This window comes from Ictalurus furcatus, chromosome 8 (genome assembly GCF_023375685.1).
Source record: "Ictalurus furcatus strain D&B chromosome 8, Billie_1.0, whole genome shotgun sequence".
Classification (NCBI taxonomy): Eukaryota; Metazoa; Chordata; class Actinopteri; order Siluriformes; family Ictaluridae; genus Ictalurus; species Ictalurus furcatus.
The window spans coordinates 21,214,908-21,240,301 of NC_071262.1; the positions used below are offsets into that span (position 1 = coordinate 21,214,908).

General features: G+C 39.6%; 2 protein-coding genes across 3 annotated transcripts in view; both read left to right on the plus strand.

Moving 5' to 3' along the window:
- Nucleotides 1-11,210, plus strand: part of LOC128611697 (chromatin remodeling regulator CECR2) — a 42,245-nt gene extending 31,035 nt beyond the window's left edge. For both annotated transcript variants that reach the window (XM_053631422.1, XM_053631423.1), the window contains 7 exons: nt 7-133; nt 562-947; nt 3,148-3,297; nt 4,068-4,740; nt 4,931-6,737; nt 7,179-7,239; nt 8,215-11,210. In XM_053631422.1, the coding sequence (XP_053487397.1) occupies nt 7-133; nt 562-947; nt 3,148-3,297; nt 4,068-4,740; nt 4,931-6,737; nt 7,179-7,236 (3,201 nt within the window). In that variant the 3' untranslated portion in view covers nt 7,237-7,239; nt 8,215-11,210. The remainder of the gene's footprint in view (nt 1-6; nt 134-561; nt 948-3,147; nt 3,298-4,067; nt 4,741-4,930; nt 6,738-7,178; nt 7,240-8,214) is intronic.
- A 1,664-nt stretch (nt 11,211-12,874) lies between these two features.
- ada2a (adenosine deaminase 2a) overlaps nt 12,875-25,394 on the plus strand; it is a 13,772-nt gene continuing 1,252 nt past the window's right edge. Inside the window, exons 1-10 of the mRNA XM_053631424.1 lie at nt 12,875-13,012; nt 17,270-17,578; nt 18,915-19,131; nt 19,226-19,436; nt 19,515-19,642; nt 19,750-19,840; nt 22,133-22,241; nt 22,349-22,506; nt 23,055-23,257; nt 24,816-25,394. The exon at nt 24,816-25,394 is cut by the window's right edge and continues 1,252 nt beyond it. Of these exons, the coding sequence (XP_053487399.1) occupies nt 17,272-17,578; nt 18,915-19,131; nt 19,226-19,436; nt 19,515-19,642; nt 19,750-19,840; nt 22,133-22,241; nt 22,349-22,506; nt 23,055-23,257; nt 24,816-24,906 (1,515 nt within the window). The 5' untranslated portion in view covers nt 12,875-13,012; nt 17,270-17,271 and the 3' untranslated portion in view covers nt 24,907-25,394. The remainder of the gene's footprint in view (nt 13,013-17,269; nt 17,579-18,914; nt 19,132-19,225; nt 19,437-19,514; nt 19,643-19,749; nt 19,841-22,132; nt 22,242-22,348; nt 22,507-23,054; nt 23,258-24,815) is intronic.

Genomic DNA, 25,394 nt, shown 5'->3' on the forward strand with positions numbered 1-25,394 from the left:
TTTAAGACTCCAATGGATCTTTCGACCATTGAGAGAAAGCTAAACGAAGGGGAGTATGTTGCCAAGGATGAGTTCATAAGCGATGTGAAGCTCATGTTTGAGAACTGCCTGGAGTACAACGGCGAGGAGAGCGGTAAATAGATTTGTTATTAAATGTCAGCTAAAAAAAATCAGACCGTTTTTATTGGGATTTACTTATAGAGAGTGTGTGTGTGTGTGTGTGTGTGTGTTAGCAAAGTGTGTGTGTGAGTGAGAGAATGCGTGTGTGTCGAGCCTCTGACAGTGATTAATGGCGAGTGATTGAGCTGTTCTCCAGTGTGCCGAGTCCTGCAGTGCCACACAGACATTCCATCCCTGCGGCCCCTCTCTCTGGAGCCATCCATCTGTCAGAATGCTCTCCCCCCACCAAGAGGGGCTGCAGGGTCAAAGGTCAACTGTGGCTCTGTGACCTGGTCACTGGACCAGCTCAGAGGAGGAAGCCGAGATCTGTGCGCGCGTGTTTTGTTTGCATGTGTGTGTTGACGGGGCTAAATAGACAAGCTGTGTTTCTGTGTTTCTCAGAGTACACGATAATGGCAGAGTCCCTGGAGCGCTGTTTCAGCAGGGCTCTGCTGAAACACTTCCCCTCTGAGGACGGAGACACCGACGAGGAGTTCCACTTGAGCAAGGAGGACCGCGATCGCGAGCGCAAGGACAAGAAGAAGAGTAAGAGCAGTCGGCACTCGGGGCCCGAGAGCCTGATCCGGGCTACGGAACAAGTGCAGAAACGCAAAGCATCCAGCGGTGGTAAAGGAGGCAACCAGCCCCAGGAGAATGGCTCCAAATATGCTTCTGGACCACTTGGTTTCCAGTTCAGCAACGGGCAGCTACATCCTCACAACATGAACACAGGACAACCTCGCTCTGGGAATGATCCACAGCACGGCATGTATCATCCTTCACAACAGGCAAGGCTACACTTCCTGTCTGATTTTATGCAGGTTCACTATAACAATAATAAATCTTTTAAGGTGCTTTTACAGTATGCATAGTTGGTCCCTGGTACAGTTTTTCCCTCTGTGTGGTTCTTTAGGCAGGATAAAACGCTGGAAATGTGCTTGTTTGAGTTAAAAAAAAGAGTTAAAATTCTGAATTGACACGACTGCGTTGTGTTTTGAAGTGAATCAGACACGCCATGTGCAGTTGCAATCAAAATGATTCAATCCCCATTGCAAATCAGGTTTATTGTCAAAATTTATAGACTTTCAGCTGTTTGCAATGAACAAATCAAACAAAAGCAATTTAAATAGTTCAAGACAACGAATGCTTCAAGTGGTTTCCCCAAATTCAAATGAAAATGCTATTTTTCAATCCCCTGAATAGAACCCCTCACAACACCACAAATATGCAAAACAGGTGCTGTCTCAAGCATACCTGATGCAACTAATGAAGGGCTTCATTACTTGCACCAAGTGTGCTTGAGCTGGAACACATGAAATACCTGGACGGGGCAGAAAAAGGAATCGATCAGCAGCTGCAACCAGAATTCTGAGAAGGCAGGTTGTGAAAAACCCTTGAGTGATGCAAAAGACCTGCAGCAAGACTTGGTGGCAACAGACACTGAGGTTTCAGTGAGCACAGTAAGGCGCGTACTAAACGCCGAAGGTTTCCATCCCAGAACTCCCAAGACGTACACCACTACTGACCCAAAAGCACAAGAAAATGTGCCCAAAGTCTCATAAATTAGCCACAGAAGTTTTGGGATTCTGTTCTGTGGAGCGATGAAACAAAACTGGAAGTTTTTAGCATGAAGGATCAGCAGTATGTCTGGAGGAAGATGAATGAAGAAAGCACAGTCTGTCCACAGTCAAGCATGTTGGTGGCTCGGTGATGCTCTGGGGCTACTTTGCATCCTCTGGCACTGGAATCCTGCAGAGTGTGGAAGGCAAGATGGATTCATCGAAGTATCAGGAAATCCTAGGAGAAAACGTCATGCTGTCTGTGAGGAAGCTGAAGCTTGGCCAGCGTTGGACCTTCCAACAGGACAGTGATCCCAAGCATACCTCAAATTCCACCAAGGCTTGGTTGCAGGAGAAGTCCTGGAAGATTCTACAGGGCCAAACAGTTGAATAATTTTGAAATTTGAGAAATCAATATAAGTTGCTTTTTCAGTTGAATTTGGGGGAATTACTTGAAGTATTCGTCGTGTTGAACTATTTCAATTGCTTTTGTTTGATTTGTTCATTGTAAACAGTTGAAAGTCTGTTTTGACAATAAACCTGATTTGCAATGGGGCTTGCATCATTTCGATTTTTTTTGTAGATATGTTCCAATAAACTGAGCCATGAGGTGCAAAACTCTGCCAAAGCACAGGGCCTGTTTTAGACTGACAAACAAGAAGAGAAAAACTGGATGCTATACACAATGTTTTTAACTGGTTATTTTTATAATTGTGATTTGTTGAGCACCAGCTCTGTGTTCAATTTCACTCTGGTTCAAACTAGACAAATACACAATATGGCCATAAGTATGTGGACTCCTGAACATCACACCCACATGTGGTTCTTCTCTGAACTGTTGGCACAAAGTTGGAAGCACACCATCGGTATAGAAGGTCTTTGTATGCTGTTGCATTACAATTTCCCCTCACTGGAACCAAGAGGCCCGAACCTGTTCCAGCATGACAGTGCTCCTTTGTACAAAGTGAGCTCCACGAAGACATGGTGTGTTAAGGTTGGAGTGGAAGAACTTGAGTGTCCTGCACAGAGCCCTGACCTCAACCTTTTTGATGAACTGGAACACCTGACTGCACCCTATGCTTCCTCACCCAACATCACTGCCTGATCTCACTAATGCTCTTGTGGCTGAATGAACACAAATCCCCCCAGCCACTGGAGTGGGATGTTCAAAAAGCACCTGTGGGTATGTTGGTCAAGTGTCCACAAACCTTTGACCATGTAATATAGGTGTGATCAAACCTAGAAGTAAAAGCCCATAGTACTACAGGAAGTACTCAGTTTTGTGTGGTGGTTTACTGATTGATTCATTGCTGTAAACTGTTGTGCATTTTACACATTCCCAAAAAGTGTACAAGTCTCATACTGTGAGCAATATGTTATTTAATACCTCAGATGTTTAACAGAAGTATCTTTTCTCTTCAAACAACAGCTTCAGCGTCACCCAGGTCCCTTGGGACCAGGAATGTATGGCCAAGGTATGATGATGGACACCCGATATCCATACCCAGGACAGAGACCTCTCATGGCTAGGGGTCCAGGAGAGCATGGCCCCCAACACATACCTCGTTACTCTATGCAGGTACGACACTTTTAATACCAGTGAAAGAACACATTGGACATTATGAATGAGCATGTAGTCATTGCAGGATTATAATAATGTGTTCCATAATCAGCACAATGCAGTATTACCTCTAAGTAATGTAGGCAGAACATGGCACTTTTATTATTTGCAGTTAATAAATACAACCTCCAAATGGATGTATTGTCTGTCCAGATTATTTTGAACGTGTTGCTGCGGTATATGATTAAATACATTTAATTAATTCTATGAGACTTTCAGTCCAATGCTCAGTAGCAGTTAGAGCCTTTACAATGTTCGAAGGTCTATCAAAATCATGTATTACCATTTGTTCACGTGAAAAGTATAAGGCTTTTTTCATGTACAGTAATATATTTTTCATATAGCCTGTGAAATACTGGTTACAGTTGTGTATTTGACTGTCATGAATCTTGTACCATACTTTATTTAATACATGCTTTTGATATACACAAAGCGATATGAAATGTTATAGCTCCTTAACATACAAAAAATTGTGCGGCATCTGTTGTAGTCATTGTCATTGTTGCTCGCTCATTACTTAATGATAAATTCTATTCTTTCATACATGGAAATATGAGGTTTTATATTTGGCATATCATTTGCTGCGAATTTCGTGTCAACTTGCAGTAGAAGTGGCATTAAAAAGTCTTAAAATGTAATACAGTTAACTCAAAACCTGACAGTGTACTAATAATATGGTTTTGACTTAATGTTAATTCTGTGTTTTAATACATTTTTCTTCTCTTCAGGGTCCACCTACCAACGGTCCACACTTTGGTCCGAGATACCCAATGGGGCCTGATTCTCGTCACATTCAGCCTCAACACCAACAGCATTCCTACACTGGCCCCACTCATGGCCCCTCACTTGGCCCAAGACCCGTTGCCCTTCAGTCTGGAGGACTGTGTACCACTCCATCTGAGGGCGACATGTACCGACCTCACCATCACCCCAATGGGCAACCAATGCACCCTATGGGAAATGGCTACCCTAGACCCCTGCACAACTCCTTCGTTCCTTATGGTTCTTGGCCAGGCTCGAACCAGCAGCAGTCTAGACGACCAATGATGCAGGAGCAGGCTATGGGTGGTCAGCACCCATACGGTCATGGCATGATGCGTCCCCCACACAGTGCTGGATATCCCCCTTCTAATGGCCAGTACAGGATGTCAGCAGTTAACTCCCAGGGACCCATAGCCCACAGACCTCCCTTGGCCCCTCAAGAGCCCAGGCCACATGTGGGATCAATGATGGACAGCCCGGAGATGATTGCCCTGCAGCAGCTGTCAGCATCGTCCGCTCGTCTCGGCGTCGGAGGTTACCAGCCGCCTCCAGTGAGGAATGCTAATACCATAGCAGCTCCTGAAAGCCAGAACTCCGTGTCTGTGGGAGATGGTCAGGGTGCTGATAGAGTCTCCATAGGCAAGTTTTCTTAAATGTCTTGCCTTTGTTATGAATTGTTCCTTCTTAAAGGATTACTTCAACCAACGATGCTTATCTCACCAATTTAAGAGACAGTATTGAGGCAGTGGTGTGTGGTTAATCATTGTTTTTGTGAAGCCTTTAAAGAAAATGTGTGGTGTTGTTTTTTTTCTTCTTTTTATTCTAACAGGTATAGCTGTAGAACTGGCAAATAAACAACAGCGTGAGGAGTCCAATTGCTCACCTCATCCTGGTCCGGCTAACGTTCCTGAACAGCCCAGTGGTACACAGCAGAGCCCTGCCACAGTGTGGGGTGGCTCACCACAGAAAACATCAGCAGAGCTTGCACCAACCTTACTATCCACACCAAAAAAAGACAGACCGCAGCTGCAAGGAGAGAGCACTGGCGAAGGCAGTCCACCCATGCCCCAAAACAGTCCTGTCTCTCAGAAGGAACCCCAGCCTGAAACCCAGTCACAGAAATGTCAGGATTCCTCTACACATCCTTCTAATAATGATCCTGTGAAGATCACTCAGAAAACCTCAGATCTGTCTGAACAAATGTCTTCCACTATTCCTCCAGAGTGCTTCCAAAATGGCCCACAGGATATTCCCAAACGAATGTTGCAGAGTCCTCCTCAGCAGGTTCTTCCAGGTTTATCTCCTCAGTACCCTAACAGCAGGCCAATACACATGTCTTCCAATGCTCCTCACCAGCAGATGCCCCAGAACGGATCGGTCCGAGGTCAACAGCCTGGGGCTGTTCATGGAATGCCGCAGTCTGTTCCTCAGGGGTTACAACCTGGTGCTCAACACCCTGCCACTTTTACCTCACTGCCCCCCAGCCACCCTGTTTCCCAACCACTTGCTCAGCCCTCCCCGGCTGAACGTGGTGACCAGAGACCTAGTGAGCCTACCCGGGAACCTGATGGAAGCTCTGGTGGTCCCAATCCTGATATGAAGAATGCCCCTGCCAATGCCAACGGGCACTACAAACAGCAGCCATTTAGCCCAGAGTCACAAACCCATTTAAACAGGCCAGAACAGGCACCACCACACAGTCAGGCACCACCAAATCACCCACATGGTCCAGAGAGCAACACTATGGCTCAGTATGGCATGGCCAATCCACATTACAGCAAATACATCGGCAGACCAGTGACGACCCCATCTGGTCGTCTGCCTTACCCAAGCCAAGCACCACAGTCTCAGTCTATGAGCCCTCATCACAATCCTCCCCATTACTCTCCATATCAGCAAGGTGCAGTGTATCAGTACCACATGGGTCCACAGCATCCTCAGGCTCATCCCAGCATGCACGCTTCATACCAGCAGCAACAGCAGTACTATCCCCAGCAGAACAGCAGGCCTGGTTTCCCAGCAAGAGAATGGCCTAGACCTCAGTACCAGCCTCATCCCCCCATGATGCCCAACGCTTACCTATCTCCTGCAGGTGCTGGCATCAGTGGTCGGCAGAAGGAAAAAACCATGTCTCCTCTGGGTTCAGATAGTTCTGGTGGGAATGTTATGTCTCCGAATCTTCTTCCTGATGGATCCCAGGGTAGCTTCAGTGAGAATCGGGAGGGTGCCACCCCGGCAAAACGGGCACGGACTGAGGACAGCTCGGATCTGCCTGAAAGCCCGAAAGAGATACTGGATCTAGACAGCCACAACGCTGCAGCCCACCGCCGAACCTCTGCTCAGCCTCAACACAACTACCCCTACGATCCACGGACCATGCATCCCAGCATGCAGCATGGTGGTGCTCCCTCACCTCACGGTATGCCAGGGGGACCGTACTCCAGGTCTCAGCACCCAAGTGGACATTTCGGCCCTCACAATCCTCACCCGCACTTGATGGAAGCGCTGCAGCGGCCCCAGCACCTTCCCTACACCCCGGGACAGACTATGTACAGGCACCCACATGCTGCAGGTCACTTTCAAGGCATGATGTTGCCTCAGAGAAGCATGGTACCTGAACACTTATTTCATCCACGGTAAGTTGATCTTTAACATTTATTGAATAGCATAGAGTAGATCACCAAGATGATCACATGTGAACGTGTGCAGGTGGGACAAACAATGGTGATCAGTGATTTGGTTGTTGGGAACAGTGTTGATCAGTGATCTAAACTGGGAACAGTGTCGGTCGATGATTTAACCTTGGAGCAGTGTTGGTCGGTGATCTAACCTGGGAACAGTGTTGGTTGGTGGTCTAACCTGGGAACAGTGTTGGTTGGTGATCTAACCTGGGAACACTGGTTGTAGGTTTTTCATTCGGTCGGTACTAAGGACTAGCAAAGTAATACAGGTGATTGCTACTTCTGCAGATTCTTACTCTCACTAGAATGTTCACCAATTTACTCTTAGCCAAATGCACTCATTAGCATTTAACGATTTTACATTTTACCATGACTACACTGTGTCTTGTGTGATAGGCAACACCTGATGAGTGCAGCAGCTCCCAGTGGTCCTAGCAGTAAGCAGGGAGTGTGAAAGGTAGGATATGGCAACCTTAGAAAAAACACTGATTTTTAAATTTTTTTTTATTTTTTTCCCCTTTCCTAATAGCAGGTTATGTTGAGTTTCATTTCTGTTTCGGTGATCTGCAAATATGTAAAATTCACTTCCTCTTGCTGGACATGTGCATGCACTTGAAGCTCTTCTCTAACCACCACATCTGTAATTTATGTACGATCACCACAAACACTCATTTTGACGTTTCCCTGGAATGAGAAAAGAACGGGAACCCATGTAATCAACGCTCACATAAAATATACCTCTCAGGGCAGTTATTGGGTAATAATACATGGCTATATAATGTGAATTTGAAATACAACCATTACATACACAAAGCCACAGCTCCTCTAATGTCATTTTGCTTAACTTTTCAACACTGAAGTATCACCGTAAAAAATAATTGTAATGTTTGTTAGAATTTTTGGAAGGAGTCACCAGTGTCAGCACTTCAGGACGAAGGACTTTGTACATTTTACGATTTCTTGGTAATGTCACAAGCTGCACTTCTTGTTTAATAACTTTGAGAGAGAGAAAAAATGGCTGGTGAGGGAACGACTGTTCATAGCTGCTATAATTTAAATGATAACAGGAACTAACTTGTTTCCCAGATATTACAGTGTTAACAGGAAAGTGTTGTCCTTTAATTAATTTTAAAAACTTAACTGTTGCAGAATTCTGACTTCTAAGAGGATCAAACCATTAGAGATCCCGTCATTGATTATTTTCCTATAATCCTATACAATAATATGTGTCACATAAGCTTTTATTTGCAGAATTCAACAACTGCCCTTCGAAGTTTAAGTATTCCCTGTTCTTTTTTTTTTCATAGGATAAAGTGTCGGTTTTTGTCTGTGGTAACTGATTAAACCCTACAAAGCTAGGTTGGAAAAAAAATGCTGTTAGTTTAAAACATTGTAATTAAAGTGCACTATTTCACTTTGTGTATTTATGTAGGTGAAGGACAAATCAAACAGGGAAGGCTGAGCAGGGACCTGCACCATTTCCTCAACTGAAAAATCAGTTTTCCGATGCTGGCCTACAGATGTGTTTGCGAAAAGATGCGCACTGTTTTTTGCCTCGTATTTGTGCCGTGGAATATACACGCTCCCTAGGTTTGAGAGCTTCTGCACTTTGGAGGCGAGTACTGACCCTCTGACCCTGGTGGGAAATACAGCCTCACAGGATCCTCTGCATGCACAACTAAAAATAAAGACATCAGGGGGGTTGTGGATGAACTGTGTTCCTTTCCTAAATTAAACTCAGGTGTTGAAAAGAAGGTAACCATGGACACACTGGAAATTGTTGCCTTTTGCATCGTCCTTGAATGAATGTCGTGTATGTATATGTACATATGTACACTAGTATAGACTACAGGAAGATGAGTGGATCAGCTGACTGTTGTGCTCTGCACTTTTCACTCATTCAGACTTTTCACTTAGTCCTGCAATGTTACCTGGCATTCACACTAGCAAGCCACAAAGAAACAGGCGATCATTCATTCATTCATTCATTTATTCATTTAATTTGTACGTGCGCTACTATTTTAGCGATGGAGGCGACCGTGAAAACAAAATAAATCGTAAAACGACAAATCAAAACGATTCAGCCCAAACGATTTCTCGGACCGCGACGTTTCTTCCACGCTTGAGACTTTTAGTTCTTACATGCAGTTTGTTTGACGCACAAAAATGAAAGAAAAACCTATAGCCGTGATTTCATCGTATCCTATCACGGATGATATTTTGTAAATGTGTGTAAAGACATTACGAAGGAAAATAAATCTCAGAAGGATGTAGCAGAGCTCGTCGGTTCCCCTCGTGAGTATACGTAGTACAGTACAGTTAGTGAAGCTCGTACGAACCTGAGCACCTAACATGTAATTCAAACTTTAAACTCATTTTGCTAGACAGTTCACACCCACAAACGACAACAGTATCCACACCCACAGGAGAGAAACTTCAAACGGCGTGTGAACGGAGGGTTACGCATCCTCTTACGCTGCCCTGCCTCGTAGAATGTGTTTGGACTCGGGGTGCTCCACCGCTCCTCTTTTATGCACTAGAGATAGTCTTTATTACTGGAATTAGTGGCCTTGGACTTAGACGTGTGCTACTGCGTGTATATAACGCAACTCAGTGAGATATTCCCGCGCGTGCTAGTTTATATATTCACACAGTGAACACTTCTTCTCTCACTTCTTCTCTTTTCTTCATGTATATATCATTCTGAGTTCTCGCCGATTCTGATTTCGAGCTGCTCGTGTTGGAAAGAGCATCGACCTTTACAACCGGGAAAGTAGTTCATGCGAGACAATTCTTAGTTCGTTCGAATCTGAAAATGTTTTTAATATTTCGGTGCTTCCTCTTTCACGCTGTTCGTCCTCAGGGTGTCGTGCTTTTAATACGGGTATAAGCGAATGACTCTTTCAAAGGGGAAGTGACAAACTGGGACTACGACTGGAGCTGTGATGATTACTCGACCTCAGTTGATGTGGAGTCGACAGTGATTTTTTAATTTTATTTTTTTAAAAACATGATTTATATGATCTTGACTTTATTAAATGTATTTTCTTTTGCAGCTTTTTGTGTGGGTAAGAAACAAAAAGAACCTGAAAGCTGTGGTGATTTGTTTTTATGAATTTATTTTTTATTATTTCCAGAGCAGATTGGAAGGATAAGTTGGCATTTTTTTTGCCAAGATTTTTTGCTAGATTTTATGGATTCCATTTGTGTATGACAATGACCTGTGTGCATGTGTATATGTATGTGTTAATTACTCAGTCCCACTTTTGATTAATTTAGCTGTAGCATTTAAAATTGACGACCAGATCTTTGCCGATATCCACATATCTATCTACCTCATGAAGCTGGAGTCTGGCGAGCCACACACACACACACACACACAATGTTTCTCATGATTGCATTGTCAACACTGTGCGTGCACACACACACACACACACACACTATTTCTCACTCTTCCATTTATACACTGAAATATCTTCCGAATGATAAACCTGTGACTAAATCAGCCTTAACTTTTTTTTTTAACCAGACAAAATCTAACTGCATCAGGAGACCACACCAAGTTGTAACATTATTTTGAGTCTTTCCGCAGCAAATCTTGGTACAGTTTAAAAAAAAAAAAAAAAAGAGTAAACAAGTCGTTTCTTGTTACATATCGATCGCTGCAAGAGTTTAGTCATCACAGAACTTCACAGGAAAAAAAAAAGTATGACCGATTTGAGTCCTACAAAAGGCTTATATTAGCTAAAACCAGCTGTAAAGGTGTTTATGATCAGCTGCACACTTTAGAGCCCTTTTGGCATGAAGTGTCTGCCAGCTATCTTTCATTCCTAAATATTGTCAGTAGGCACATGTGAATAAAAAAAATAGGAGCAGAAGAACTCACTAGCTACAGGCTGACCTAAAGTCGACCTTGCTTTTTATTAAAAAATAAAATAGATAGAATATATTTTAGCAGTAGATGACGTGCTCTGCGACGTCTGTTCTCTGATAGTAGGACAAGATCGTTTTTATGGACTACGAGGATGTGAATTATTTTTCTCTGTACAGATTTTTTTTTTTTTACTTGCGAGTTAGAGACTGCTCCACATCTACTGATTCCTCAGCATCTCTGCTGTTTGTATTTCTGTCTACAATAGTGAAATGACTAGATTTGGTTAAATATAAATCGTATTTATTTGCTCTTTTACATTTTGTACATTTGTTTTGGACTTGGTTTTATAAAATGTCGTCTTTTTTTACCCCCCTTTGGCTGTTTTATTTTTTAAACATTTGTCAATACCTCAGTAGCACAACGACATCAGAACGATTTTTCTTTGTTTTTATTTTGACGTGAAGTTTACAGGTTCTTATTTTTGGAAATGGACCGAAGTGTTTTCTATACTCCTGTACATTTCTTAGAATAAAATAATAATAATTAAAAAAAAATCCCCTTAATGCTCTCATTTACGCTCTTGAAGGCTTGTGATTGTGTGTATGCACTCTGCTAAATATAATGAATACACTGAAATTTGATTTGGTTTATATTAAAAACTATACAAACTGCAAGTACAAAAGATGTTTTGAAAAAAGTCAGACATTTACGTGAGGGTAAATGTAGTTTAATATTAAAGATTCAAACTACAAATTAAAAGTCTTATGTTTTTTTTTTTTAAGAAAACATTTTCATTATTATAAGATTAATCAAATATGCATATCTTCATCTCATTTTTTCAAGGCCAAACAATACATGTACATTGTACATTATTACAAAAACCACAGTATTTCGGTGATTCCACACCGTTTAGACTTTGTAACTCTTAAAAATGTAACTTTTTTCTATAAAAATATACATTTCATTATTCAAAAATTGTAAACTTAAACACTTTTTTTTTTTTTTTTTTACAAAGTTTCTTTGCTGAAAACGGCTGCATTTTGCTCATAAATAAATCAGGGATACGTTTCTAAGCATAAAATTAGGAAATAAACAAAAACGTGGTTAACTAGCATCCATGCTTGTCATGATGTTAAGACCATTCTAATGATTTACTTAATATTTTTTAAATTATTAATTTACTTTTAATAATATAATTTGGGGTAACAATATTGAACCGGTTGTTCTTCCCTGGCCTACTTTTGGTAGGTACTAACCACTGCATACCGGGAACACCCCACAAGACCTGCTGTTTTGGAGATGCTCTGATTCAGTTGTCTAGCAATCACAATCTGGCCCTTATCCAAGTCTCTCAGATCCTTACCCTTGCCCATTTTTCCTGCTTCCAACACATCAACTTCAAGAACTGACACTTCACTTGCAGCCTAATACTGTATATGCCACTGTTATGAGATTATGTTTTTCAGTTCACCTGTCAGTGGTTAATGTTATGGCTGATTGGTATAGGTGCACACGTTAATATAAAAAAACGCATCTTTTTGTAATATTTTAGTAGTTACATTTTCAGGTAAGGTGTAGTTACAGTGGACTAGAACAGCAGAAATGCGCCAGTATAATCTGAATTTAAAATGTACCAATCTTGTTAACTAAGATTTCTTTACCTTACACACATATAAATAAAAAATACAGACTATTTATTTATTTATTTATTTATTTATTTTACTTTTGCCAGAAACATTTAACAAATCGACAGAACTACAAAAACAAAACGAACAAGTCACTAGGCATTTAACCAGCCAAGTGGATATACCGGAAATGACGTACCTCAATTTAACGTCTATGCAAAGTCTGTTATGCACAGGGTTGCCATGTTCGTAAATAACCTCTAAAACATGTTAGCTTTTGATCTGGGGGGAAAGGGTTTGTATTTTTTACTTTGTTTAAAAATACTTGTCTTTAATTTAATGGATTTACAGCTAAGTGTGTACAGGAGCTTGAAGTTATCTATAATCAAGGACGACTTGCACATGAGGCAAACAATCCACGTGCGAAACGATTAGCTAGTTTAGGATTACTTTTTTTTTTTAAACAAAAAAGCTGTGGTAAAAATAATGATATCTCCAAGTTCTGGGATTTAAATGTTATCAACATCATCCGTAATTCGTTAAAGTGTTCATTTCCAGATCGATTAATAATAATGAATGGATAGGAAGCGTCCGTGAGGGAGGTGGTAATATCACAACCTGGCAACCACAATGAAACGGAGCTTGCTGGGTAGCTTTACTGGATCTTTCAGCACGGTTTGTTTACGATTTGAACATCTATACTCTGGACCTTCAGATCTAATTTCCTTTAGGTGAGCCCAATCAGTTGTTTTAAAGCTTGCATTTTGAGAATTATTCTCGAAAAATTGTTGTTGTTTTTTCATGACGTTCTCAAATGAAAATCATATAACAGTTGTTTGTCCAAAACGTTGACACTGAGTCAGTAAGCTGCAGCTGTTGTTGTTGTTGTTGATTTATTTCTTATTTACAGTGTATGAAGTTATAAAAAGTAAAAAAACAAAACACAACCAGGTAATCATTAGGTAAGTTAGACAGAAAACAGTTTATATTTTAAAGAAAGAAGTCGCGACACAAGGCAGTGAGCCGCGTTAGTGCTGACGAGAGGGGTTTAATAGATGCTCGGTTTGTTTGTTTGTTTCGGGGTTGAAATTAGCTTAAACATCAAATCTGTTCCAGTACTACGCAGTTGCATTTTTAAAAGTACTCAAATTCTCCATTTGAGTAAAAGAGCAGTCATTTGTCTAAATAAAACTCCAGGTAAAAGCTGAAGTACAGCTTCAAATTCTTCCCTCAGGGTTAAAGCAGAAAAATATGAAAATTAAAAGTACAGGAGAGGGTCACAAAAGGAAAAGACACTTCAAATAACAGTCATTTTAGTTACTGATGGTAACAGTGACGTTCAATAGTGTTTTATTCCTCTTATACAAACAGAAATTTGCCAATGATTACATTTTTATTGATGTTTTATCGGTTTATAGTTAGATTTTCCGCATGTTGTGGAACATCCACAAAACAAGTTCCCGTTATCTATTCAGTAAGAAGGCATGTGCAGAAACTACGATGGAAACACATCAAAAAAGTCATGTGCCTTTGCCTGAACAAAACATGTGATGGGATAATGTGATCATCTGTCTTGAAGACTTTCCCATGTTGGAAAACTTAGTGTTACAAAGTGCTGACACTGGAGACTCCTTCCAAAATGCTAAACAAACATCTCACAGAAAAATCAGGAATTACAAGAGGCTTTTTTTTTATTATAATAAAAAACAAATTAATAACACATGCTTTTAACCTGTTTATATGAATATAAACCTGTGATTTGCAGCTGCACAGCTGTCTTATGAAATTAATCAAAACCTTCTGACCATTTGAATTGATGGGAAAATTCAACAGCGCTGTAGTATAAAGCCTACTAACATCAGCTTTTATTCATAATCTCTAAGACGTTAGCTAGCATGATTATAATTTTCTCTAAACAAACTTGCTGAATGCTTATAGCTAGCTGTCAGACTACAAACTGCGGTGATAAATACAAAGTGTGTGTAGCTGCAGATAGATTACAGAGATGCACAGTGATTAGATTTGTTAGGAATCTTGCTCGACGTTTTGAAGCTGAAGTCACATTGTGACTTTACAACTATGTGATTATAGAGAAATTGTGTGATGTTTGTAAATGTAGTGAGTAGAAAGTAGAGATTTTTGTTCTGAAATGTAGGAAGTAAAACTCAAGCAATGATAGAAACCAAGCTGCCTGTTTTTCTTTCCCCACAGCAAAACAATTAGAGGTAAGCGTACAGTTTTAGTTGAATGCAGCAGAAACGTAACAGAAACTGCAGAATGATGAAACGAGAAGTGCAAGCAGGTGGCATGTTTCTTTCATATGATGTTTTTTTAAGAGAAGACTTGGACAAAATTAATGTACATCATTTTTTATTGTTTCCTTAATATATAGTCCTTTAGCCTGGACTTCACCCTACCTTAACCCTTTACGTTATGGTTCTCTTAACCAACATTATTTACTGCGTTATCGAGAAATGATACCCTTCCGTGTTAATAAAAAAAGGTAAGTAATGTTAACAAAGTACCAAAATGGACACATCAATTGACGTTTGTTTTAATGTTAATGAAATACAGCTGTAGTAATGTTTATTCAAGACATGAGTTAAGATCGTGTAAGAAAAGATAAGATTAAGATGAAGGGGAAACAGTTGCTCTATAACAGTTTACAGAAACAGAATTAACAGAAATTACTACAAAACAGCATTCATTTTATATATATATATATATATATATATATATATATATATAGCTGGCCCAAATTTTGCCTATTACCTGAAGACACTTAACACAGAAACAGATACTCACATATTCCATTGGAGAAAGAAAAATAAGACACCAGCCGTGAGTGAGAAGAAGCAAGGGTCCAGGTTTATTCGTTCCGTTCCACCACACGAGATCCACACAGTTGAGATGTCCCAAGGATGATCTAAAAAACCAGAGCTGAAGCTCTTCTATTTATACAGTTTTCTTAGGGTCAGGATGACCCAGACACCAATGTGTTTAGAAAGAGCTTATCAAAATTACCATTCTGTTTTAGAAAGGGCTTATCAAAATTACCAGTATGTTTTGAAAAGAGCCTTTTCCGAACATCATTCAGGTTTGAAAGAGGTACGAGACGCAACATTTCGGAGAGACCTTGGTCTCACAGTTATCTCGCGGGTGCAACGTGACTCAACTACCCTTATAAATGGCCCCTCTTGGTTCTCTCTTAAAAATTAAGGCCTTCGTCTGTATTACTCCTGACTTTTTCTCGTGAGACAAGACTATTATTTAAGAAAATCACGTTGTTAATGTTAAGCTAAGTAATCTCTTTGTAAATGAGTGATTTTGGTAAACAGCATTTACAATCGTATTTATACATCTACAGTAATATCACAGTTGGACTACAGTGTATATCCATATCATACAGTCTCCTCTGAAACTATCGGAACGGCAAGACCAATTCGTTTGTGACGTTTGGGTTTGAGGTCAAAAGTTGAATCTGAGAAGAGAGGTTAGAATTTCAGCTTTGATTTCCTGGTATTTATATGTAGATGTGTTAAATGACATAGAACATAGCACACTTTGAATCAGACCACCCAATTTGTAGGCGAGCAAATATATTGGAACATGTGACTGACAGATGTTTCATATTAGATTGATTGTTTAAACAATAAATAGCTCTGAACATCTACTCTTGGTTTTAGCCTTCAGTTTAACCTGTGAAGACTGTATTTGTTGTTAAAAAGAATAAGCCAAAATGAAGGTCCGAGAGCTGTCTATGGGAGAAATGCAAGCCATTTTGAAACTGAGTAAAGAGGGAAAATCAATCAGAGGCATTGCACAAGCATTAGGCATAGCCAATACAACAATTTGGAATGTCCTGAAAAAAAAAGAAACCACTGGTGTACTGAGCAACAGACACCGAATGGGTCGTCCAAGGAAACCAACAGCAGTTGATGACAGAAACATTGTGAGAGCTGTGAAGAAAATCCCAAAAACAAGTGTCAGTGACATCACCAACAACTTTCACAGGGCAGGGGTGAAGGTACCACAATCCACCGTTAGAAAAAGATTTTGAGTGCACAAATATAGCAGTCACACCCCAAGGTACAAACCACTCATCAGCAAGATTGGAATATATTACTATTCCTGCTATATTAGAAAGTTATTTAAAATTGATTTTAAATAAATTAAATTATGGAAGATATTTTGACTGATCGACTTCCATTACTTCAGAAATTATAATAACTTAGTTAGCTCCAGTGCTAAAGAAGCAAATACCAGACACCAAACGTCTTGGATGAGGACTAGAATTACGGAAATTGGGCAATAGTGTACATTTTATCTCTGATAAAACTAATAAATTACAATTTTGCCACAAATCAAGTCAGGTCGTCCGTCCCCCCCCCCCCCCCGCCCCAATTTCGAATATGATACTGATATCAGAGCTCTGATATCAAACTTTCCACTTAACTGAGGAAAAAAAAAATGCGCCTTGGCAGCAGTTTATGCCTAAGTGTCACCACTGTTTCAGTTGTTTCATATGTGTACATATACTGTTGTAATCATAAAGACAGTCCTGATGCTCATCCCAGGACTCCTATTTCCAATCTGAACATATCATACTGAACATGCTTTCAGTACACTTAGTACTTTTTATCTTTACTCTTCTATGCCCGTCAACCATGTCATCCAGAAGAGGACGGGTTCCCCTTAAGGTTTGTCATCTCAGAGAGTCATTGTCGCCTCTGGCTTGGTCATTAGGGGATCTAAAATCTACATTCAGATCTCTCTAAAGCTACTTTGTATTGAATTGCATGCTGTGGACTGGATATAAAAAAAAAATCTGTAAAAGTTCATACTGATCCAGAACTTCAAGCTAACAACAGCCCTGATATTATACTAGTACATTTTTTTGTTATTTTGTTAATTTATAAATATGCTTGTCTCACTGTATGAGTTCTCTGAACCTTTGTGTGAGGTGAAATATATATCTCTCTTTCCAGCCATGTGTGTGCCGCCCTGGAGGATCCAGCTGGCTTTGACGTGGCTGTTGTTGCTCTGCTTCACGCCACGGTGCAGCTCGAGGCCCGATCCGCACCAGCGAGAGGTTTTGATAAAGATGGAGGCTAGCAGAGAGATCGGCGGTGGTGTGGTGCTGGACAAGAAAGAACAGCTCCTCGATAAAAAACTGTACCAGATGAAGCAACAGGAAATAGCAGCGCCAGACTTCCCTCCTGCCATGCACTTCTTTAAAGCTAAGTCTCTGATCGATGCAAGTCCAGTCTTCAGCGTTCTACAGAAGATGCCCAAAGGTGTGGTAATGTTTATATTCAGACATCTAACACTCTTTACAGCAGCCAAAACACTGACCAGTATTATTTGATTAGTCTCTGCAGCTTATATCAAGAGATTTGTTTATATATATATATATATATATATATATATATATTATATATATATATATATATATATATATATATATATATATATATATATATATATTTATATAGTATATATGATACTTGGTGATCTACTTCTTTATAAGGAGTTGAATTGCTTCAACTATGGTTACAGTTTGAACATCCTTAGGAAGAAAATCTCGTACATAACTACCACGCCTCCTGACTCAATCTGATTGTATTCCAGCGTTTGATGTCTGCGCTATTCTCATTTATTCTCATTATTTCTCATTAATATGATGTTAAATGTCACTACAAATGCTTATTATGTAAAGAAACCCTTGCTCTTTTGTATTTTGGAGGCCATTGCAACTGCGCCAGTAATAGTAACGTCCCCTCGTGACATCAAAGCAGCACACAACTGCTAACGTCTCACAGAAATAATGAAAATACAGCAACAACCAGCAAAGCTAGCACCGACCTCTGTAATACGTCATTATGAACTTTGTCGCCAGTTTTTGGTTTCAAATTCAGTTGAACCTTGGTTTGAATGAGGAAAAAGTACACACACAAAAAATCAAGCACTTCCTGTAGTGTATTCATACTTTGGGGGGCGGGGGGGGGGTGTATCTTGTGTGACGGATTCTTTGTTACCATGTAAACACATGGGATACATTTTACTTGTTGTTATTTCTGCAGGTCATTTTGTAGTAGAAGTTAAAATAAAAAATTTTAAAAAAAAGGCGTAATGTTTTTAGACAGAGGAAGGCATAGTCCATCAAATCTAGTACAATCCATTACTCTGTAAATAATTACGTTACCCCAACTCTGAAGACGAATCCCATCCGAATAGGGGTCAAGTTGAGATGAGTATCATACAAAAGGATTGTTGGGATAAAGGCGGGTTTAAAGTTAAAAGGTTTGACTATGGTAAAAGTAATTACCCCCAGGCCCCACAAGTGGTGCAACAGAAAATTTTTGAGCCGTGGCTCCCTTGGGATGGCATACTCTGTCTCTTCTGTCAATCCCTGCGATATTAGCCAATCGTGTGCGTCTCTGAGCTCATGTATGCGGACGAGGGCGGATGGCGCTTTCTTCCGGGTGTGGTATGCTGTGCTTAAGTTTGGCTTTTCAAAGAAAGCACATAAGACTTCTGTCTCACTGTTTGGTAGCTGTCGTTCGATAGGGGAAAAGGTTACTGGTGGCTGGGAACATGTCTTCTCAAGAAGTTCCCTCTTATCCGTTTCAGGTGCAGCTCTCCACGTGCATGACTTTTCCATGGTGGGAGTTGAATGGCTGGTGAAGAACGTGACCTACAGGGAGAACTGTTATGTGTGTTTCACCAACAATAGCTTTGTGCGCTTTGTGTTCTCCTCTGTTCAGCCCAAAGCAGCATCTTACTGCTCCACCTGGGCTCTGCTCAAAACCTTGAGGGAGAAACACAACACCACTGAGCTGGACAACAGGTGAAGAAACCTGAAGCATTACAGAAAAAATGCTGGCACTCAGGCGAAGGAGCGACGTTCACATTGAACAAATATGTTTTTTTTGCATTCACAGCTTTATTCGAAACCTGACGCTGTTTACTGAGGACCCAGACAGTGACTACTCCAACCAAGACGTCGTCTGGAAGAGGTTTGAACAAGCTTTCCTGGTGGCCTACGGGCTGGTCACGCATGCTCCCGTCTTTAAGGACTATCTTTATGAAGGTTTCAGGCAGTTCTACATGGACAACATCATGTACGTGGAAATCCGAGCTCTTCTGCCGCTGGTATGTGTATTTATTCTCCCATCTCAGCCTTTTAGAAAAGAACGTTTAATGAAACAGTTCAATTTTGGTGTCACGCAGACGTATGAGCTCGATGGCAGAAAGAACAGTAGAGACTGGAGCATGAGGGCTTGTCAGGAGGTGCTCCAACGCTTCACGGCTCAGTATCCAGACTTCTTCGGAGCGCGATTTATTTTCACGGTCCACAGGTTAGTGTTTAATACAGCATATTTTTGTGTGTATGACAGGATATTGGAGATATTTAAGTGTTAAAAATGGTCACGATTGAGTGTGTGTGTGTGTGTGTGTGTATCAGAGGCTTGAATTCTACACAAGCTGTACAGGTGGTAGAGGAGGCTATGCTGCTGCAGAGGAACTTTCCAGACATCATGGCAGGCTTTGACTTTGTAAGTACAACCCGAAATGCAATAACAGAACAAATCAAACCAAAATTCTCCAGGAAAACCAAACACACTCTCATATGTGCTGAGCAAATCAGCTAACTAGCAGTGTGTCGATACACAAAATACAAATTCAGTATGATACAGCAAATAATAAGCATAGCTTGAATTCATGTCTTAGGTTTCCATGATAATATAATAACATAATAATGCGAGTACGAGTACACCCTTTCAAGGAGCAATGAACTTTTCATTCTTGAGAATATTCAGACATTGGAATTGGGAAGTCAAAAAATAGTTTTTGTCTTCTGACGAAAATATCCTTTCAATTTGGTCAGTTTTGTCCTGTCATATTTGTTCATTTTAGTCAATTTGACTCCAAATATTCACACATTTTATATTTAACTTAAACATGGATCAACAAAAACATGTCAAAACTGCCCCTGTTGTGAAAACCCGATCTCCTGAAATAATAACATTACAGTGAGTACATTACATTACTGTAATGCAGAATTGGGAATTCTTTATGCTTTAGTTATTCGTTCTCTGTATTTTAGTGCGTTGTTATGGAAAGAGCGTATTCACAACCTGACTTACCGCTCTACCTAGCGCCTTACTTAAGTTCAAGTACACCTGTGCATTCGTGTCATTTTGTGCAGAAGTGGGTTGTAATATTAGGTTTATGTTGTGTAAATGTCTGATTAATCCCATATGTGTATAGGATGTGTTTAGGTGAGTTCATTAACCCGCTAGTAAAGCGCTTGAGTTTACCGCTGTTCATTCACTGTTCAGATTCAGCACACACAGCTTAAACGACTCAATCCCCGACGTTATTGACCACGACTGGATTATTTCAAACACAAGAACTATTCTTTCTAGATTTTTCTTCTTTAAAAAACATTTAGTGCATTGTTAATATCCTGCGTGTCGTTTCTTCAACAGTACGTTTTAATTCAAATCGGTGCTAGTGCTTGTTACACATCTTAAAATTCGATTGCACACAGTTTTTGCATTCGAATGTGCGTTTTTATCTTAAATTCGACGAATATTCGAAGTTCGAATGTTAATTTGACAGCCCTAGAGCAGACGAGAAGACAGAAGCAGCGTGACCGGATAAAATGTCGGTGACGTTCATTCCCATGTAAACAAACACGTATGTAAACACTATGGACGATATCGAGGTCAGGAAAAATGATCGAGGTCACCTCCGTATGATATTGAACAATAATGTAATTATGCATGACAGGCCTAGCTGGCGTGACTCACAAGGGGGCATGTCTGAAGCACGGAGTGCGTTATTTCTGTGCTGGAGCTCTTTTGAGCTCAAACATGTTTTTGAATCTTGCGTTCTCCACTTTCCAGAACTTCCCAGTCACCACGCGGATTTCTTTAACTCAGATTGAATCAGTAAGGACACGCTAATGTTATTAGCCTCTTCTGATTCGACACAAAGTGGGAGCTACTATTTTCAGAGGAGAGAGCATGTGGCTTGATTTTAAATTTGAATGTTTGTTACCTCACTTAATATAAGCGGTAATTTATGATGAATAGACAATTTTATTCTAAAGACTATTGAAGGTATCATTTGATACACAGATGTCTTGAATCGAGAGCCTTGTATTGAACGATGCTCTGTCTCGATACAGTTTTACAGCTAACCTCGATAATACTAGTGCTGAGCAAAACTGTTATTATTATGGTATATTTTGAAAAGATTGGCCACTAAGGAGTATAAAAATGCTAATTTTTTTAGAAATCTCCGAGCTAGCAATTTAGTGACCTGTCCTTCTAATATCACTGTTAATATTATAGAGTATTTGGGATGGAAGGTCTTCTTTTTTTTTTTCCCCACATTGCATATTCATGAACAATTCAAGATCCATGCCATTTTGCCATGCCAATAAGGATAAAGTTGTAGCATTGTTCATAAGTTTGTTTGTTTTTTTCTTGGGCATTGGCATGTTAAAGAGTATATTACTCGAAATAATATTATTAGTAATGTTGTAAATTGCCGTGCTCGTGAATAAAGGATAATAAAGTTTAACGAATACAATTAATGCTATTAAACTCAAACCCTGTTAGAGAGGAGTTGGTGCAGCGAGAAATACACACACGTCAATGGATTTTTAAAAATCGTTCTCAAATGTTCTTTAAAAAAAAAAAAGGATTATTTGTTTCTTTCATTTTATTTATTTATTCATACATTTTTTCTGGTTCTAAAATGTTCAATCTTAAAACAAGGAGTAACAAAACAATAATGCTCATGTTCTCGTGATTTTTTATTTAATTTTTTTTTAGGTGGGTCGTGAAGACAGTGGAAATCCTCTGTGGTACTTTAAAAAGGCTTTGGGGCTGCCGGAGGAGCACGGCGTCCAACTGCCATACTTCTTCCATGCCGGAGAGACTGGTACAACACACGTCGGGCATCCAAATACTGTACATTTCCATAGTTTGACATGTGCCTGGGTTTCTACGGTAACTTGGTAAAGTGCATGTATTCCACTTCCTGTGTAGATTCAGAGGGCACAGCAGTGGATCAGAACATGATGGACGCTCTGCTCTTCAACACGTCTCGGATCGGACACGGTTTTGCGATGCCGCGTCACCCGGTGGTGAAAGAGCTCGCCAGGAAGATGGATGTAGCAGTGGAGGTTTGCCCCATCTCTAATCAGGTAGCTTTCTATCCTTGATCGGGTATGGATGAACGATTATAGCTGAAACTCATGACTGTGTCTCAAATGAATGAGATTCTTATTACCTTTCTGTAAAATTGGACTATATTATCTACATTATATTAGGCTTTGCTGAAATTTAATGACAGAACTGTTCTCCAGATTTTTTTTTCCTGGTAAATACAGATTATCTCTGCGTTGTAGTTTATTTTAAAAATAAGATTACAAAGAGTAACGTTTTTATTTTAAGCGAGTACACGGATATTTGCACGCGTTTTTGCGCAGTAATGATTTAAAACTAAAGAAAGGAACGTCGGACGATAAAGCCCGATTGACTGTGTTTGAAGTGGAACTTACGCCAGTTCGATTTCTCCTTGAATGATTCCTTTAATATTATTCCACAGGTTCAGTCATATGAATTCATACGCACTGCAGCTGGACAGAGAGTTGTTTTTTTTATTGTTGAATCAGATGATTTAATCTACGCAGTGCTGCAAGTCATCAGGACAGGAATGTGTGAAATTTGTCTTATTTGTCACCCGCTCAAGGTGCTGAAGCTGGTCTCGGATATGCGAAACCATCCTGCGGCTGTACTAATGGCAGAGGGTTATCCCATGGTGATCAGCTCCGACGACCCAGCTCTGTTTGGAGCGACTGGTCTCTCATACGACTTCTACCAGGCCTTCGTGGGCTTCGGTGGAATGAAATCCAATTTAGCCACACTGAAAGAGCTCGTGTTAAACTCTCTGAGGTAACATCACTGCACACACACACACGCACATACACACACGCAGCAACACGTTTTGCAAGATTATTTGTATTACAGAACCCAAAAAAATCACCCACTTACTATTTTAGTTTATATAAAGCGTTTAACCTCTCAGATATTTCAAAGCAAGCTTGCTTTTTATTAATAACGCAGAGTTTTTAAAATTATTCTTTCAACTGGACAGTCAGAATTTTATTTGGTTTTCCTGTTCCCATATTTCTTATCGAAACTACTTTTGCGTTGCCATTCAGACGTTTAGCTTTGTTGCTCAAAACCTTGTAATCAGTCTTATTAGTAGTATAAACATTTTGTTTCAGATGTATACTACCGGTAAAAAGTTTAGACACACTCATTCTTTATTTTATTTTTTTTCCCCCACATTGTAGAATAATAATAAAATCATCAAAACTCTGTAGTAACACAAATGGAACTATGGGAATTATGATGTGATAAAAAATCAAAAATAAATCAAAATAATTTCATCAATCTTCAAAGTAGACACGCTTTTTGCCTAGAATTTCCAGAAATGTATTCTTGGCATTATCTCAACCGATTTCTTGAGGAATTTCCCTGAGATGTTTTTTAAACAGTATTAAATGAGTTCACACCTACGCTGGACTCTTATCGGCTGCTTTTCAGAATATTTATGAATATTAAGTCGTCCGTTTAAAAAAATATTTTTTGTAATTAAAATGTTAGTTTTCTAATGAAAGAAATGAATATGGTGGCACAATTATATTTTTGTCTACAACACCGATTTCAAACGTTTAATCATACACCTTCAGATCAAAAGGTTTTTAAGATCATGAGAAACATTTCAGTCGAGTGTCCACAAACTTTTGACTGGTAGTGTGTATATATAAAATAATTATAATATGGTTCAAGTTTTAAGCGCTTATGTTTCAGATCACATGTAGAAAGCTTTAAAGTAATACGTGTGTAGGATATTGACGTTAAAATGACCGAGAATGTTAATATGAAATGTGTATAAGGAGAAATGATAAGATTTTGATCATCCCAGTATAATTATTTAGAATTAATGACTAAAGAATTTATTGAATAACAAAACAAAGCCTCTAAACAACATTTTGGTATAAAATTACTGTCTGGTTTATATTAAATATATTAAATGTACTGCAGTGTATGTAGGGACACACTTAAAACACTTGGGGGTGTGCAGTTATAGGAAAATAATCAACAACTGGGTGTGTGAGGTCATTCTTTCTTTCTTTATTTTATTATTTTTTTTTAAAGTGTCCCAATTTACCTGGATGTAACTGTTCTTCATCTAACATCTTCAGCTAAATCGGACAGTAACAGAAATATAACAGAAATTATGCATTTGTATTGGACTGAATATCTGCTTCCTTCAGAACAGCTTTACTTTACTAACACAAATCACGATGTTTTGATGGGACCCATCTTATTTTCCCTGAACATTTCAGCTTTTTCAGAATGTTGTGTATGTAATGTCAGTACCCACGGTGTTAGAAAAGTTCTTCACCGAGGATTTTTGATGGAATCTTTGTTTTGTTTGCAGGTACAGCTCCTTGTCTCCCACTTTGAAGAAAAAAGCCATTGCAGCTTTACTTGAGAAGTGGGACAAGTTTGTCTCTGAGACTTTGCTGTAAACTTGCTGGAGAAACTGTGAAACTCATTTGTTCACGTTTGGCAAACTGCACTTCACTGTTGGTCCGTCCATCAGTACTGATTTTACTGAAAGATGGACCATTTGAGGGTTTTGATATATATTGACGTGCCTCCCCCCCCCCCCCCCCCCCAAATATATTTGTTTCACCTGGAGCCAAGTGTATGGATCCATTAAGATTTCTGAGTGGAAAGATCGCCCTCTGCTGGACAAATTCATTTATTGAACTCAAGCTGTGCCACATTTGACTCTCCACTACAACATAATAAACTGTCATTTTATTTCAGAACCTATGAAGCTAATTTAATCAAGTTTTACAAACATACATGTACTTGTAATACAGGTGAGGTCATAAGTTTACACACGCCTTGCAAAATGTTAAAAAAAATTTGAAAAAAACACAAGAGGGATCTTAAAAATGGTATTTTAAAAATTATTATGTACTGTGCTGAATAAGCTGTTTCACATAAC